This window comes from Gopherus evgoodei, chromosome 10 (genome assembly GCF_007399415.2).
Source record: "Gopherus evgoodei ecotype Sinaloan lineage chromosome 10, rGopEvg1_v1.p, whole genome shotgun sequence".
NCBI classification, from domain to species: domain Eukaryota; kingdom Metazoa; phylum Chordata; order Testudines; family Testudinidae; genus Gopherus; species Gopherus evgoodei.
The window spans coordinates 6,058,857-6,074,807 of NC_044331.1; the positions used below are offsets into that span (position 1 = coordinate 6,058,857).

The following is a 15,951-nucleotide window of genomic DNA, read 5'->3' on the forward strand; positions in this document are numbered from 1 at the left end:
AAGTGTGACACTGACTTCAATAGTAGGACTGGGCTATAAAGGATCATTATTATGAACACCTCATATTAAAGACAGAACTATTTTAAAACTCCACTTAGAATGACTATATTGCAGCAGAGATTCTCAAACTTTTTCACAGTGTAAAACACATCTTAACAGGCAGCTTATCTCAAACCACTTTCCCCATGATTTGCAATTGTATAATATGCTTGGTGCAATGATAGCAATTGCTTAGGTGAAAAAGTAGTCTTAGGGAAGTATCCTGTATTTTCAGAAACTGGAAATAGGTGGGATGACAGATGGCACATGTGATCAGCTAGCTCTCTTCAAACCATCAGTGGATTCCTCTCTTTGGGAGACCACAGTTTGGAAAACGGAATGTTAAAGAGTACAATTAATATGAAATCAAACCTGGACTTCTGAGAAAGGGGCAACAGAAATGCTGTTCTCCACTAGAATAACTGCAGTTTCCCCTTCGAGATCTCCTATCCGTCCTAAAACTCGTACAAAATGTCCATTTGGATACACAGATGTTGAATCCCAGGAATCAATACGCACAATAACTCTACAGTCCTGCAGTAAGACAATAACTCATGTTAGGGCAGCAATGCATTCACTGAAAAGCAATCAACGGAAGTGCTAGCTGAGAGACAAATGGTGAAATCCAAAAACACTGGCAAACATAAAAATAAAATATGCACTGAAGGAGACCATACATTGTCCTTATCAAAGACCATGCCTAAACATTTAATAACAGAATCTGCATCATTAAATTAAAAATCAAGATACATTCATGCATACCCCAGGCTCTGACATACAACGGAGCAGAGAATCAGGAAGCCATAGCTCTTTCCTGATGGCACCTCCGCTGCCTCCAGAAGATCTCGGCCGCAGCAAAGAATCTAGGCTATGTTGTTTTTAACTTAAAGTTAGTACTGTCATTCATACTGTCCCACACAATCTTTATACTAGCATATGTGAGTCATAATCTATAAAAAAAAAAGTCAGAGATAACTGATAAATTCTTAATTCCATGGTGGAATTGGCATTTGTTATTCAAACTACTAGAATTTACTTCTTGATCATTACAAAAAAAAAATATTAGCTACTTGTTCCAAAATATATTACAGTCTATAACCAGCAGTCAGACGGAAGGAGACCCATGTGTTTTAATTCACATGTAGTGCATTTGTGGCTGATGCTATAAGCAATAGTTGTATGATGGCATTTCATGCGTTCATTATGTCCTCGCTGCTCGTAGACTGCCATGCAAATAAGATGTTTTATCTGCTTCTGAGGACTGACTGAGATTGAGGAGGAAAATTTAAATAAATAGGATATAGCAACTACCAAACACTACATATACCAAAACACAGCCTGTTACCTCATTTCATAAGTAGTTATTTTACGTATAAGATTTTTGGGGAAGTGATTATTTCTTTTGTTTGCCTGCACCTCTATAAGCATTGCCCAAATAATACTGCATCTGGGATTCAGTCTGAAAGGACGTATGCCAGATGGATTATACTTCCCCCTCCCTTCCTCCCAAGACCCCAAAAGGTTACATGAAACCCAATATTAACAGAAATATTTTCATTTAATTTGTTTAAAGATTACATGAAAATAGATAGCTTGAGATTTAAACATCCCTCTAAAGTATTTGCAACCCAAACATTGTAGAACATTGTTTAATGCATGACAACCAGAGAAAGAAATGCACTAGGAACAAAAAGAAGTTGACTAATTATTTTCAATGGTGAAGTTCAGAGGAATTCACAAAATGAACAGCACAATACTAAAGAACACTAGACTTAGTACCACAAAGACAACTTTTAAAAAACAAACATGAGTTTTATCTTAAAAGGGTCTCTTTAAAATTTATTAAAGACTTAATTCAAACTGGATTTCAGGTAGATACTCATTAGGTTTTACTATGGCATTATCCTAAAAGGAAGAATTTGAAAACATGAAGAAATAGTCTAAATTTAATTGCTTAATTGAAGATGCCAAAAGAAAGTATTGTTTAAATAACTAGTTAGTGGCCCAAATTCAGTGTTCCGATAAGCTCCCATTAGCACGAAACGAAGCAACTAGTTGTATACACACGTGAGGCCAAAATTTGGACTACTGTTAGTGGCTTAAGGTAATAGTTTTAAACCTTTCACTCCCATTGAAATCATTATATTAAAACAAATGACACCTGCACTATCATATTGGCGTACACAATGCAGAAATAGCAATCAAATTATTTACCTGTAGTGCCTCAGCCTGCTGTGTACTGATCCTGATTTTAGGAATTCTGTAATCCCAAGGTGTAACAAGAATTTTCTGGGCATTTTTACCCTGAGACTGACTCTCTTCTTTGGATGGAAAAGTGACCACATAATCTCGCCAGTTCTTCTGAATGATTCCAACAACTCTACCTTTGAAAGAGGAGTACCGTTGGCTAGACATCAAATGGTTAGGCCAGTGGTGCCCAAACTTTTCCTGTTGTTCCCCGCCACCGTTACCAGTAATGGAATCTACCTGTGCCCCTGCTCCATTACTGCACAGCCAAAGCTTCCTCAGCAGGGGTGGAGCTGGGGGAAGAACTGGGGATGGAGGAGGAGCTGGGACTAGAGGTGGACCTGACCTGGGGCTGGAAAGGGAATGAGAGCAGAGCTGGGGCTGCGGGCAGAGCAGGGCTGGGGGATCCCTTCCTGTCCCCTAGGGGGGTTGGTCTGGGCCCTGCTGTGCCCCCCAAGCGGATGTGGGTACGCCCCCCAGTTTGGGGACCACTAGATTAGGCAGAAATAGTAAAGTAAGTATGTAGGAGGTTTGGTGGATTCATTACTCTGCAGTATCAACTTGTGCATCCACAAGCCAATACTAGGATTGCTAACAAGATCTGGTTTGCAATCAATGGGAGCTGTACTTTGAACATATTAAATTGTATATAATAAGTTCTCTGAAAAATCAGGTCCTAAGTGTCTCAAACTGGGCACCCCAAATTAATAAATAGTTTTGACTACCGCTGTTGATTAATCGCAGTTAACTCACGCGATTAACTCAAAAAAATTAACTGCACTGTTAAACAACCGAAAACCAACTGAAATTTATTAAATATTTGTGGATGTTTTCCTACATTTTCAAATATATTGATTTCTATTACAACACAGAATACAAGGTGTACAGAGCTCACTTTATATTATTTTATTACAAATATCTGCACTGTAAAAATGATAAAAGAAATAATATTTTTCAGTTCACCTCATACAAGTACTGTAGTGCAATCTCTTTATTGTGAAAGCGTAACTTACATATGTAGATTTTTGTTACCTAACTGCACTCAAAAACAAAACAATGTAAAACTTTAGAGGCTACAAGTCCACTCAGTCCTACTTCTTGTTCACCCAATCGCTAACACAAACAAGTTTGTTTACATTTACAGGAGATAATGCTGCCTGTTTCTTATTTACCATGTTGCCTGAAAGTGAGAACAGGCATTCATTTGAATAGACTGAAGCAAATAAGGCATAGAGCCACACACTGAACAATGTGAAAACAACATAGAACAGCTGTGTATTTAATGAGCACTGTCCATCCGGTGCACTGAAAGAGGGGCCTGTGGAAAAAAATAGTATGTGATCATGTATCATAATGCATATGTTTAAGGAGGCCGACTGAAGGGTGCACAGACCACTTTATCTGCCATTTCCTAACTTCAGAGTGCTATACTTCGCAGCTTGAATAATGTTTTTGTTTGTAGTTGTGTGTGTTATCAATCTTGTTTATTGGTATGGTATCCCTTTCCATGATTAAACTTGGTAATTGGGAAAGGGGGCAGTCTGTGTAACCGCAAGCACAATGCAGTCCCATAAATAGAGGAAGGCAAATACTTTCAATCTACTTTGCACTGTTATCTACTTTACCTGTGGGCATAGGTTCACTGCAGGTGTCACCTGGTGCCTTTTCTTCAGTATCATTCTCACAAAGGGAAGCAGTTCTTCCTTTCCATTCATGCTGGAGTAACAACTCTACAGCTACTACATCACCATGGATTGCACGGTTCCGAGCTTTGGTACCATGAATAAGTATATCACTTTGGAGATCTAGGTTTAAAATAATAATAAAATAGACTATACATTCCTGAAAATTCACACCACTTCTCCGCTGCCTATTTTTTGTTGAAACAATAGTTTGCAGTAATCTGGAAGTTCTTATATGACTGCTCTCAAAAAAAGAGTGTTGGCAAGTACCAATGCTACATTGTCAGGAGAAATCTCTCTCTTAGTTTTTAAAAAAAGCTATTAAGCAGTTTGGTATTTGGAGTCTTGAATAAAACAATCAGATTGTCAACAGCCCACAATGACCAATGCCCTTTCCCTGCAAACATCTGTGCACATGCTTAACCTTAATCATGTGAGTAGACTCCCTGAAGCCAAAGCTAAGCACATGCATAAGTGTTTGACCAACTATGGGGCGTCAGGGTTGGTCCAAACCATTCAGGACAGACAGAGCCATAATTCATTATACTGTACAGTGTGGGAGAAGGGAAGGCTGAAATACAGATGATTGTTTAAAGGGGATACACGTGGTGCAGTTTTCAGAGTCTTTCTCAGCACATGGAGAAAACCTGAGCAACTCAATTTCTCGCGTTTTCTCTACCACTGTCCTACTGACTGAGGAGTTTGTATGGCTTCTTGTAGAGAGCCTGGAACCGTTGTTCCTGAATTAGCTGGAAGGAGTTACCAGAAGGTGGCATGGAACGCACTTAAATTAATCTTTAAATATAGCATTTTAATAGAAATATTTTCACCTGTTTCTTTACCACTGGCTCCTTGAAGTCGAACAAAAGCTTCCATTTGTGCTCTGTGCTTATTGACATTCAGGACACCCTAAAATAAAGTAACAGTCACTAACCAACAGATGCAACTACAAAGGGAAAAAATCTGCGCACCTCAAAATGACCAACTTTATATACATTAAAAGTCTTCACTTCTTAAAAATCCATTTAAAAATGTTTTCTAATCATTTTCATAGGAAACTCAGAACAAGACTGTTTCACCTTGTGGGGAGCATACTTCATGGAATAGAGCTGAAATACTGAATTCTTGAAAGAGCCAAGCATTATTTCTAGATGTTTTTTATTTAATGTAGCACTGATGAAATCTCTGAAGACTACTGCTGCTCTCTTTTTATCCACAGACTAGACAGACCACAAGCAGAGTCAATGCAAACCTACACACATGGCACTGCCCCGTCTTGACTCAGAGGTACCACCTAAGAGGCAAAAAATTCAGTCCGTGTATTCTATTCTTGCCTTTCTGCTGAGGTTGCCAATAAAGGTACCAGGTTACTGCCTCTTATGGTGTTTTTTTATTTTTCATGACATGGACATGTATCTACTAACAGCTGAACATAAGCCAATGAATAGCTATACGCTGGTACAGAATTCTGATTACTAATGACCTGAACTGGACTCAAATGGACAACCTAAAAGGTGAGAGGTTCTATATCTTCACATTTAATTTGTATTTCTAAAAAAAATAGATGCGTTTCTTCTAAACACAGTATCTACTTTCCCAACTGATGGGTGAATCATGTGGTAACATGATGATCTTTAAAGACCAGTTGAAGAGTAGATAGATTTCTAGCAAAGGCTTTCCATGAAAGCCAGAAATTGAAGAAAAAAATTACGGAATCCGCAAGACTGTCATCTGATGAACTTTTTCATTTTATTTGAGAAGAAGGGGACAGGAACAAAAAGATTCTGAAAGTTTACTTGTTATCCACCTCATACTCCCTCTCTGCTCATTACACTCCTTCCAATCCCTTCTCTCACTGTTACCTGCATGTTTTCTTTCATGTCACTTCTATTCTAGGAACAGTTTTCCATTTTTTTTAGCTCACCCTTCACCAAACTATTTTTCTTGAAGCCTTATAATACTCGTTCCCTCGCCAATGCATTCTCCCAACCTTCTGCATTTAAATGTTATTTCATATATCAGTTTTCTGAGTTTGACTATGAATTCCTTGGCGCAGGGTCTCATCTTTCTTGTATGCTCTATAAATAATAGATTACTTGTATATATCGTCCAGATTTGATCCCAGCCTCCAATACTTCCGTAGGAAGATGTTCAGGGTATTCCTTCCCATTGTTTTCTTGGCTTTCACACTCTCGTTCACGCCGAGATTGAAGTATAGAATCGCAGAGTTCATGGACAGCTTTTAAGTCGGGCCAAAAATTATCCAAGTAATTCTGTTTATACACAATATAAACAGAGCACAAAAATGATTTTAAATAGAGATCTATGGTTCTATTCACAACAGAATTCTGTGCAGACTCTACAATGCTTCTGTAGTGCTGGTGGTCAATATCCTAAATACCACAAACTCATTTCTCCATTAATCCATATCTCTAGAGAAGAACAGTGTAGTACCCCACTAAATCACTCTGCTACCATAAATACCACAGAAGCGTTTTTTATTATCTTAGTTTCAGATAACATTTTAATTATAAAAATGAAATAACTTTTTGAAAGATCTAATTCAAAGTAGGGCTGTAAAGCAATTAAAAGTTAATCACAATTAGTCATGCTGTTAAACAATAATAGAAAACCATTTATTTAAATATTTTGGGATTTTTCTACATTTTCAGATATATTGGTTTAAATTACAACACAGACTACAAAGTGTACAGGGCTCATTTTATATTTATCTTTTATTACAAATATTTTCACTGTAAAAACAAAAGAAATTGTATTTTTCAATTCACCTAATAAGAAGTACTGTAGTGCAATCTCTTTATCATGAAAGTTCAACTTACAAATGTAGAATTATGTACAAAAAAACTGTTTTATTTTTGAATGCAGTACTTGTATGAGGTGAACTGAAAAATATTATTCCTTTTATCATTTTTACAGAGCAACTATCTGTAATAAAAAAATATAAAGTGAGCACTGTACACTTTGTATTCTGTGTTGTAATTGAAATCAATGTATTTCAAAAATGTATAAAAACATCTAAAAATATTTAATACATCTCAATTGGTATTTTATTGTTTAACAGTGTGATTAAAACTGCGATTAATCGCGATTAATTTTTTTTGAGTTAATCGCATGAGTTAACTGCGATTAATTGACAGCCCTATTTTAAAGTAAATTAGATTCAGTTAAAGTTACTTCATTTTTAATAATCGAAGATGCTGATTAAAACAAAGTGGGTTTTTTGTTGGTTTGTTTAAATGTTATTGTTAGCCTGACACATCCCTTCCACCACCTATAGTATTTTCACTACTAAGTGACGAGACTGAATACAAGCCAGGTTGGTAGTAATCAGAAGTGGTTTACACTTAGCAGATACTGAGCCGTTTACATAAGTGAACTAGTGAAGTTTCAGTTTGGTTACTAATAAAATAGTGTCCACATAACAATTGGCATCAACTGTCCTCCTCCACACACACACACACACACATACACACAGTCTCAAAACAGAGGCCAGTAGCCGAATGGATCATGGAGACTGAACTACCTTCCCATTACTACAGACAGTCCCAACTACTCAAGGCTGAGGCTCACTGGCAGAACAATTAAGATGAATCTTATGCTGTGCTGCCTGCACAGTACCTGCACTATAGACTTCAGTCTATCATAATTCACAAACATAAAATTTAACAAAAACTGAAAAAAAGATGAAAAGGCCCCAAATGCAACTGAACATGAGCAAGGAAGAGCCTGCACTTTCTGCATCTGCTGTTTTCTTCCAGACCTACTCCATTTTATCTACCTCTATCTGTTCTGATGAATTCCTAGTATTCAAATCCTTGCTTTCATTTATGTAAATGAGGTAAAAGTCAGTAGTGTATTATTTTTACATGCAATCTTTGAGATGGCTTAACATACACATTATACGTTATAGTCCTTAATTTATCATTATTTTAATGTTGCACAAAGGCAACTTTCTTCTATTTCTTTTAACACGTTACCTTGAATGAAATCACAAACACTCCTTCCGTTTCACCTCCATATTCTCTGATAGCATCTTCATCTTCTGTTACCATAACAACCGGCAGCTGACCCAAGCAGTGATTATAATACCATACTGCTGCATTGTAAATACTCCTAGAAAAGTGCAGTTCACACTAACATGTCTATCACATTGCATCTGTTACGTTTAAGACATTTTCTAGGGTCTACATATCAGTGATTACATTTCTAACATGCATACTCTGAGATTTGGAAATCAGGTTAGCAAACAGCCAAAATATTAGTCAAAATTATGGGTGCTTTATGAAAGAAAGGTAGCACAGGGAGCCTCATTCCTTCCCTAAAACACATCCACATGGGACCCAGCTATGACAAAGACCTAGCGCACCTTTGAGTGCGAGGTTGTAAAACAAGATGGAATGTAGCCATGTCTCTAACACTGCATCATCTACAATAATGTCTGGCAGCAGCATTGGTGGGAATATACTTCATTACTTTCCAAAGCAGGTGTAAAAAGTCTAGCCAGAGCTGCTCTTTTGTCTGTGAGAAGTTTTAGGCACAGTGCCTAAGAACACCATATCTTGGCCACAACAGTTCTGCACACCCTAAATCCTCAAGTACCTCAGAGAGAAGTAAGCAAGTTCTTCCCAATCCATCTTTCACTGAAGTCAATGAGAGTCTATGGTTTAGGTAATGTATCTTAAATTAATGGATCAATTTTTTTTTTAAAGGCTCAGGCCCCTTTACGCTCTAAAAAATTCAAACACATGTACACTACAATTGCAAGTGCAAGTCAAGTAATTGTGTAAGCAAATGCTGCTTTGACCATGCAAACAGAATGCAAGCTGAATATGTAAATACAAGCATGAAAGTCAAGCCTGTTGCTGCATGCATTTTCTGCATGAAAGCAAGCATCAAAGTTTTGAAAGTTTGGCTAAATGTGTTCCAGAAGACTACTGTGATAAGAATATTAAAAGTTATTTCCATTACAGACACAGTGCTATGCTGCTGTTCAGAAAGGACCTACAACTACTCTGCCTGAACATTCCTATAAAACTGTGTTCTACCTCCTACAATTAAAGATCTCTTTAGAACCCATTTTTGAATTTTCCTCAGTTCACTTCATTTTATCTACTTATAATAAACTTATGATTACATGTTTTTTAAATATATTTGCCTCTATTTTTATGTAATGTATTCTTAATCACAAAAGGACCCCCTAGGACTTCAAATGCTGCATATTACCTTATGGCTAGGTAATCTGACAGCTTTAGGTCTTACATATCCAATGTCCTAGCATTTCTAGACATGAATGGTCTATACCAGGGGTAGGCAACCTATGGCACATGCGCCAAAGGCGGCACGTGAGCTGATTTTCAGTGGCACTCACACTGCCCGGGTCCTGGCCACCAGTCTGTGGGGGGCTCTGCATTTTAATTTAATTTTAAATTAAGCTTCTTAAACATTTTAAAAAACTTATTTACTTTACATACAAAAATAGTTTAGTTACATATTATAGATTTATAGAAAGAGACCTTCTAAAAACATTAAAATGTATTAATGGCATGTGAAACCTTAAGTTAGAGTGAATAAATGAAGACTCGGCACACCACTTCTGAAAGGTTGCCGACCCCTGGTCTATACAGTCATGCCTTTTTTGTTCAGTGCAACACTGAATACCCCCATTATTAGTTAAAACATACCTGGTCTGCCATTTCTCCATTGATTCTCCTCTCTCTCTTGGCAAATAACAATACTGCTGGAATTCATTAGCAAACAGAATACAGTCATGACGCGCATCCTTCATTAGATTTCGCAATCTGTTGTACTGTCTGGAATATAAACAAGACAAATGTACACTGTGCCATCTTTTTAATAATGCTGTTTAAATTCTAGTTAAAGATTTAGGGAAAAAAATGAAGGAAAATTACAATAATTAGTTTTAACACTATAAAGCTGAATCCTGATCCCAGTATAGTTGATGGAAGTCTTGCCACTAACTTTAACGGGAAAAGGACTTGGCCTTTTAGAGCAAAATTAACAGTTACTAAAACAGTATGTATACACCAAACATTTTGAGAAATACTTTGCTGTTTCAATACAGTATTTTCAGAGCAAGCTATAGGCTAGGCCAGTGAGTTGCGAATCAGGACACCACTGCTTTATCTAGCCTCTACCACCAAAGCATTATGTGACATCAGACAAGCCTCAGCCTCTCTATGCCTCAGTTTCCCCCTTTGTAAAATGGAGATCATAACACTTTTCGAAGTCAGATTGTGAGACTTAATTCATTAATGAGACTATTGGGTTAAAAGTCAATTTAGACAACCTTTTACCTCTATAACCCACAGTGAGACTCCCTGTCCCCTCCCCGTGGCTGGACCCAACAGAGGTTTGAGTCTGCTAAAGTATTTGAGCTAACTGACCTGGATCTTTTAGCTCAGGCAGTAGAGCAGGAGTGGACAAACTTTTTGGCCTGAGGGCCACATCGGGGTTGCGCAACTGTATGGAGGGCCGGGTAAGGAAGGCTGTGCCTCCCCAAACAGCCTGGCCCCCGCCCCCTACCCACCCCCTCAGAATCCCCAACCCATCCAACCCATCCTGCTCCTTGTCCCCTGACCTCCCCCCCTCCTGGAACCGCCCCAAACCGCCCCCCTGGGACTCCACCCCCATCCAACCCTCCCTGACCCCTATCCACCCCCACCCCTCGGGACTCCCACACTTACCCAACTGCCCCGCTCCCTGTCCCCCAACTGCCACTCAGGACTCCCTGCCCCTTATTCAACCCCCCCACTTCCCATCCTCTTACCATGCTGCTCAGAATGGCAGGACTAGCAGCTGCGCAGCCCGGAGCCAGCTGTGCTGCCTGCATGGCAGCATAGCTGCAGAGCAGGGGGACAGCAGGGGAGGGGCTGGGGGTTAGCCTTCCCGGCTGTGAGCTCAAGGACCGGGCAGGACAGTCCCATGGGCCAGATGTGGCCTGAGGGCCTTAGTTTGCCCACCTCTGCAGCAGAGGCTCTTGGTTTTATTCCAGAGGTCTAAAATCAATCCCTACCACACATGATTCATCCAGGCCATCATGCTGCAGTAATAAATACTTGATATAATTCTTAAAGTCTAATTTACCTTTCAATATTTGTGTTTACTTTTTGCATTTCACTCTATGGCACAACAAATGCAGACCAGTTAGTTTCATTTTGTTAAATGTGTATTTCAGGCTTCTAATTTATAATCTTGTTTAAATAAGCCCCTCATGTCCTAAAATTCAGGCCTAAACTCTTCTGAAAGTGCCTCTGTCTTCAGCCTCTTTCATTCATAAAGTTAAGCACACTCTTTTTGTTTTAAAATTTGCCTGAAGACAGATAATATGGAAGCTTTTTTTGTGTGCATGGTAATTTTTTTAAATGGTGATTTATAAAGAAAATGATAGTTTTTAATAAAACTACAGCTTACATTAAAGTTAATAGTTTAGATTGTATCAGAGGAGTAGCTGTGTTAGTCTGGATCTGTAAAAGCAGCAAAGAATCCTGTGGCACCTTATAGACTAACAGACGTTTTGGAGCATAAGTTTTCGTGGGTGAATACCCACTTCGTCACATGCATCTGACGAAGTGGGTATTCACCCACGAAAGCTCATGCTCCAAAAGGTCTTTTAGTCTATAAGGTGCCACAGGATTCTTTGCTGCTAGTTTAGATTGGATTATCAGTGGGATGGGGACACAGTCATATTTGTATTTAAAGTGCTATGCATGTTTAGGTTGCTGTTTGAATAATAATGAAAAAAAATTCCTCTAAAAATATTTGATTTCTATAAACAAAGTGTTTTTTTCCTACAGGTCTGATATGTAATCCTTTCCCCGGATATAAGGAGTCATAATGCCATGAAAACCATTTTGCTCATGCTAGCTGTAAATAGTAAGTTTATATTTCTGTTCAAGGAACATATCTAAAATTTTGTCAGAAATTGGTAAGAAGCCCTGAAAACCTCTAATTGCTATCCATTACGTCAAAATGTTCAATAAAATTAAGCATAAATATTATTAGAAAACTGTTTACAAGACAGGTAATTAAAACAATGGAAAAACTGCTGGTCTGAATTTCAGTCAGGAGTTACTCAACAGATGCTTTCCCCCCAGAGATCCAATGAACTCACATTTCCAGTGCATATATTTTAACATTTCAACAAGATTTATATGTTGCATAGAAGCACACCAGGCATCATCATGTAAAAATGGAACAAGATTAAGATGTTCTTAGAGGACATACACTTCAAGACATAAAGTCAAATATTATGCCATAAAATATTGCTAATATATACCCAAATGCTGTGGCACGCCACTCACAAGAAAACTTAAGCATAGCCAGGGAAATGTTTCAGGGCTAAAAAGGCAAATAGTGGGATAACCAGAAGTATTTTGCTTACGACCACTCAGGGATTAGAAATATTTCCATTAAGCATGCTTAAAATATAACCTTTGAAATATTCACAGGTAATATTTTTATGACTAACTTCAGCAAGACAAACCTTGATAAATGTTGGGGTATCTCAGATTTTAGAGCACAGGTTAGCTTGCATAGTTTCTGCAGTATACTATTAACCTTTGCATATCCAAGAAATATATTTTAGTGATCAAAAATTGAAACTGATTATATAATACTTAGCATTTAGATTTTCTTTTAAAGATGAAATACCATAAGACTAGCAACAAAATATGTCTGAGTCAAGTAATTTTCTAACTATTTCAGAAACAGATCAGCCAGAAAAATCTAGTTTGATCTATTTATAGTATTTTTATGGTACATTTTTATAGTAACATAAAAGTAAGCCATGTACAACACTTTTATAAAATGTATACAATTATATTGCTTTACAATTATGTATTTTTAGAATGTAAAATGCAAAAACTGCAGTGTCAGTCTTTTGCTTCTAAGAAGGCATCTGATTGCTGAATAACATGCAAGTTGTACTATTGCTCTGACCCTGTGAAAGAGGAACAGAAAATGATGTTTCTGTATATTCAACTAGTCACAATTTCTCCCTCCCAACAATTACATTATAAAGTTTCTTGAGGGATTTTTAAACATTAGAAATAATCAGTGTCTTGGTGAGCTCAAGTTTCCATGCTTAAATACTTCTACGTTTTCCCATTTCAATTCCTACAAATTTTACAAGTCTAAAGCAGTAGTAAATTATCATGGCATAGATACCTGCGACCCCTTTGATGATGCACAGCTTGACATGCTGTTTGCATGAAGATAATACCCTTCAGCTCTGGACACTCAAGAATCTCAAGGTAATCTTGAACAATCTTCCAGTCAGGGACAACATAATGAGTCACATCATCTGACAACAATTTCCCATCTAAAATATAATTCAAAGTTTAAAAGTTTAAACATCATTTTTAATTGTGGTTTATTAATAATGCCCCCATGCCAGGAAATCCTAGTTCACAGATTCTTAGATTATAAAGCCAAAAGGGACTACACTGTTATCTAGTCTGACCACCTGCATAACACACGCCATAGAACTTCCCTGAAGAGCAGAATAAAATCATATTAATCCTTAACTCTCTTATACAATATTGTTCTAATTAATAAAACAATATATAATGACGTATGATACAGCCTTCTCAAACTTTACTATCTGTGACTGAGGTCACAAGGGCTCTGATCAATGGAACAAGCTGATAAAAATTTGATTAAAAAATTAAAGTAAGCAAAAATCTGATTTCATTACAAAATATATCACTTAAAGAGCAAACAACACATCAATTTTCTCTACTTTCACATGAAAAGATTTTTTTTAAGTATTTGAAACAAAAACTCTTATGATTTATTCCAGGTATGGGGGGGGAAGAGGTACAAGTACTTCTATACCACTGCTTTCACAGATTTCATGATTTAGTAATACCCACTTACTACTAGAGAGCTAGCAGAGCGTTCTTTACCCATATTTCTATATAAAATATTCCACAAATGTACATGCTTGGAGAGAAAAGATTTCTGCAACAGGAAAGGTTTCAGAGCTAAAAATATCACTACTGTTTACCCTAAAGAAAGACTATACAAATTCTGCTGGGCCTAGCTCTCTAAAACTTCCTGAGAAATCCTTCATGGCAGAAATAAATTGGAAAATGTTACTCAACATTGATTGTTTTAATTTGATTTAGCATTCCCGGGTTGTCGGAGAGCAAATAATGTTTTCTTATGTGTATCCATTTGTTACTAATGCCATTATTAATATGGGATTGCAGCATTTACAGCAAGCATTGGTGGACTATATTTAAATTGTGCATATCCTGACAAATCGACTGACTTTCTAAGTATCAGAGGGGTAGCCGTGTTAGTCTGGATCTGTAAAAGCAGCAAAGAGTCCTGTCTGTTAGTCTATAAGGTGCCACAGGATTCTTTGCTGACTTTCTAAGGTTTCCTAAGAACTGATACAAGCCAACTGGTCTCATTAACAATGATATTTATAACCTGTGAACTCAGTTTCCCCCCCTTCTACTACTGTATCCGTTGTTGTACAGCACCTCCAAAGCTTTGGCTGGGGAAAACTGAGATTCATTATTAGCGCCTCCAAGCCCTCCTCTACATGCCTGTGACACGCCCCCCCTCCAACAGTATACCTACTGTCTTCTAATCTCTACCCCACCTCCTCTATCAGCACCTAATATCAACATACCACCAGGCCCCTCCACTAGCCCCTGGTGCCTTTATCTGCACCTCTGACTCCAGTGTCTTTTACACATGGTGCAACCGCATCCATTGCAGTAGAACCTCAGTTATGAGCACCAGAGTTTGAAATAACTGGTCAAGCACACACCTCATTAGGAACCATGTAATCAAGCAGCAGCAGCAGACGATGACGACAGACACACACATACAACATCATAAAGGGAAAGTTTAAAACATTGCTTCCAAGGTAAAGAAACTTTCTGTGCTCATTTCATTTGAATGAAAATGGTTAAAAGGCACATTTTCTTCTGCATATTCAAGTTTCAAAGCTTAAACCAATGTTTAAGTGTAAACTGTTGAAAGAAAAACCATAACGTCTTGTTCAGAGGTCGGAACATTTCCGAATGACAAACAAGCCTCCACTCCCAAGGTGTCCATAACTCCGAAGTTCTGCTGTAGCACTAAATCGTGGGGTCGCCTTCTGCACCCTACATACACCGGCTGCATTCCCTCTTTTACCCTCCACAGCTGGGGCCTGCGACCCGTTTCCACTAGCGTGACCCCCCCGTACCCTGCTTCTGGGGAGCCTTAAACCTGGTGCCAGCAGCCTCCACTAGCCCTAAAATCCACCCTCCTCCATTCTCCCCCAGCACCACAGTCCTTGTGCCCCCAGCCGCTCATACCCTCTACTCCTGGTGCCCCCCTCTGCCTCCCAGCCCCCTCAAGCCCCCCACGCCCTTTACTCCTCCCACTCTCCCTCCCGGCCGCCTATCCCCCCAGCCCCACAGTCCTTGTGCTCTTATCGTCCCCCCCTCCGACGCCCCCGCCCAGCGCCCCCGGCTCGCAGCCGCCCCAGGCCCCCCTCACCGCGGGGGCAGGCGGCCTGGCACAGCGCGCTGCGGCAGGGCACGTCGGGGCGCAGGTAGTGCTCCCGCACGATGCGCACCGAGCGGCCCTGCAGGCCCCGCAGCTGCAGCACCTTCTCCGTGCGCTGCATCGGGCCGGCGGGAGGCGCGGGACGCGCGAGTAGGCCAGGCTGGGAAGGGAGGCGGCGCCGCACGACGGCACAAGGCTGCTCCCCGCCGACAGGGAGGAGCCTGCCTCAGAGGGCGGGCGGACAGCCACATGGGGCGGGGGCTCAGGAGACCGGGGAAGGAGGGAACGGGCGCTGACGGGAAAGGGTGGCGCTGAGGGGGGCAGGGATGGTGCGGGGGAGGGGGGGGGGAGGGGAGCGGTGGCTCTGACTGAGGGGGGTAGCGCTGAGGGGGGCAGGGATGGTGCGGGGGGAGGGGAGCGATGGCTCTGA

The 15,951-nt window shown here is 39.5% G+C and overlaps 1 protein-coding gene across 4 annotated transcripts in view; it reads right to left on the minus strand.

Annotated features, from left to right (window-relative positions):
* Positions 1 to 15,671, minus strand: part of DIS3L (DIS3 like exosome 3'-5' exoribonuclease) — a 30,629-nt gene extending 14,958 nt beyond the window's left edge. For 2 of the 4 annotated variants that reach the window (XM_030576869.1, XM_030576868.1), the window contains exons 1-9: positions 15,513 to 15,664; positions 13,176 to 13,329; positions 9,671 to 9,799; positions 7,967 to 8,102; positions 6,065 to 6,241; positions 4,799 to 4,877; positions 3,912 to 4,091; positions 2,254 to 2,423; positions 412 to 573 (exon numbers count right to left, since the gene is read on the minus strand). In XM_030576869.1, the coding sequence (XP_030432729.1) occupies positions 412 to 573; positions 2,254 to 2,423; positions 3,912 to 4,091; positions 4,799 to 4,877; positions 6,065 to 6,241; positions 7,967 to 8,102; positions 9,671 to 9,799; positions 13,176 to 13,329; positions 15,513 to 15,642 (1,317 nt within the window). In that variant the 5' untranslated portion in view covers positions 15,643 to 15,664. Of the gene's footprint in view, positions 1 to 411; positions 574 to 2,253; positions 2,424 to 3,911; positions 4,092 to 4,798; positions 4,878 to 6,064; positions 6,242 to 7,966; positions 8,103 to 9,670; positions 9,800 to 13,175; positions 13,330 to 14,793; positions 15,249 to 15,512 lie in introns of those variants that run through there. The other 2 variants (XR_004002225.1, XM_030576870.1) reach the window with 2 other exon arrangements.
* Between the last annotated feature and the right edge of the window lie 280 nt (positions 15,672 to 15,951).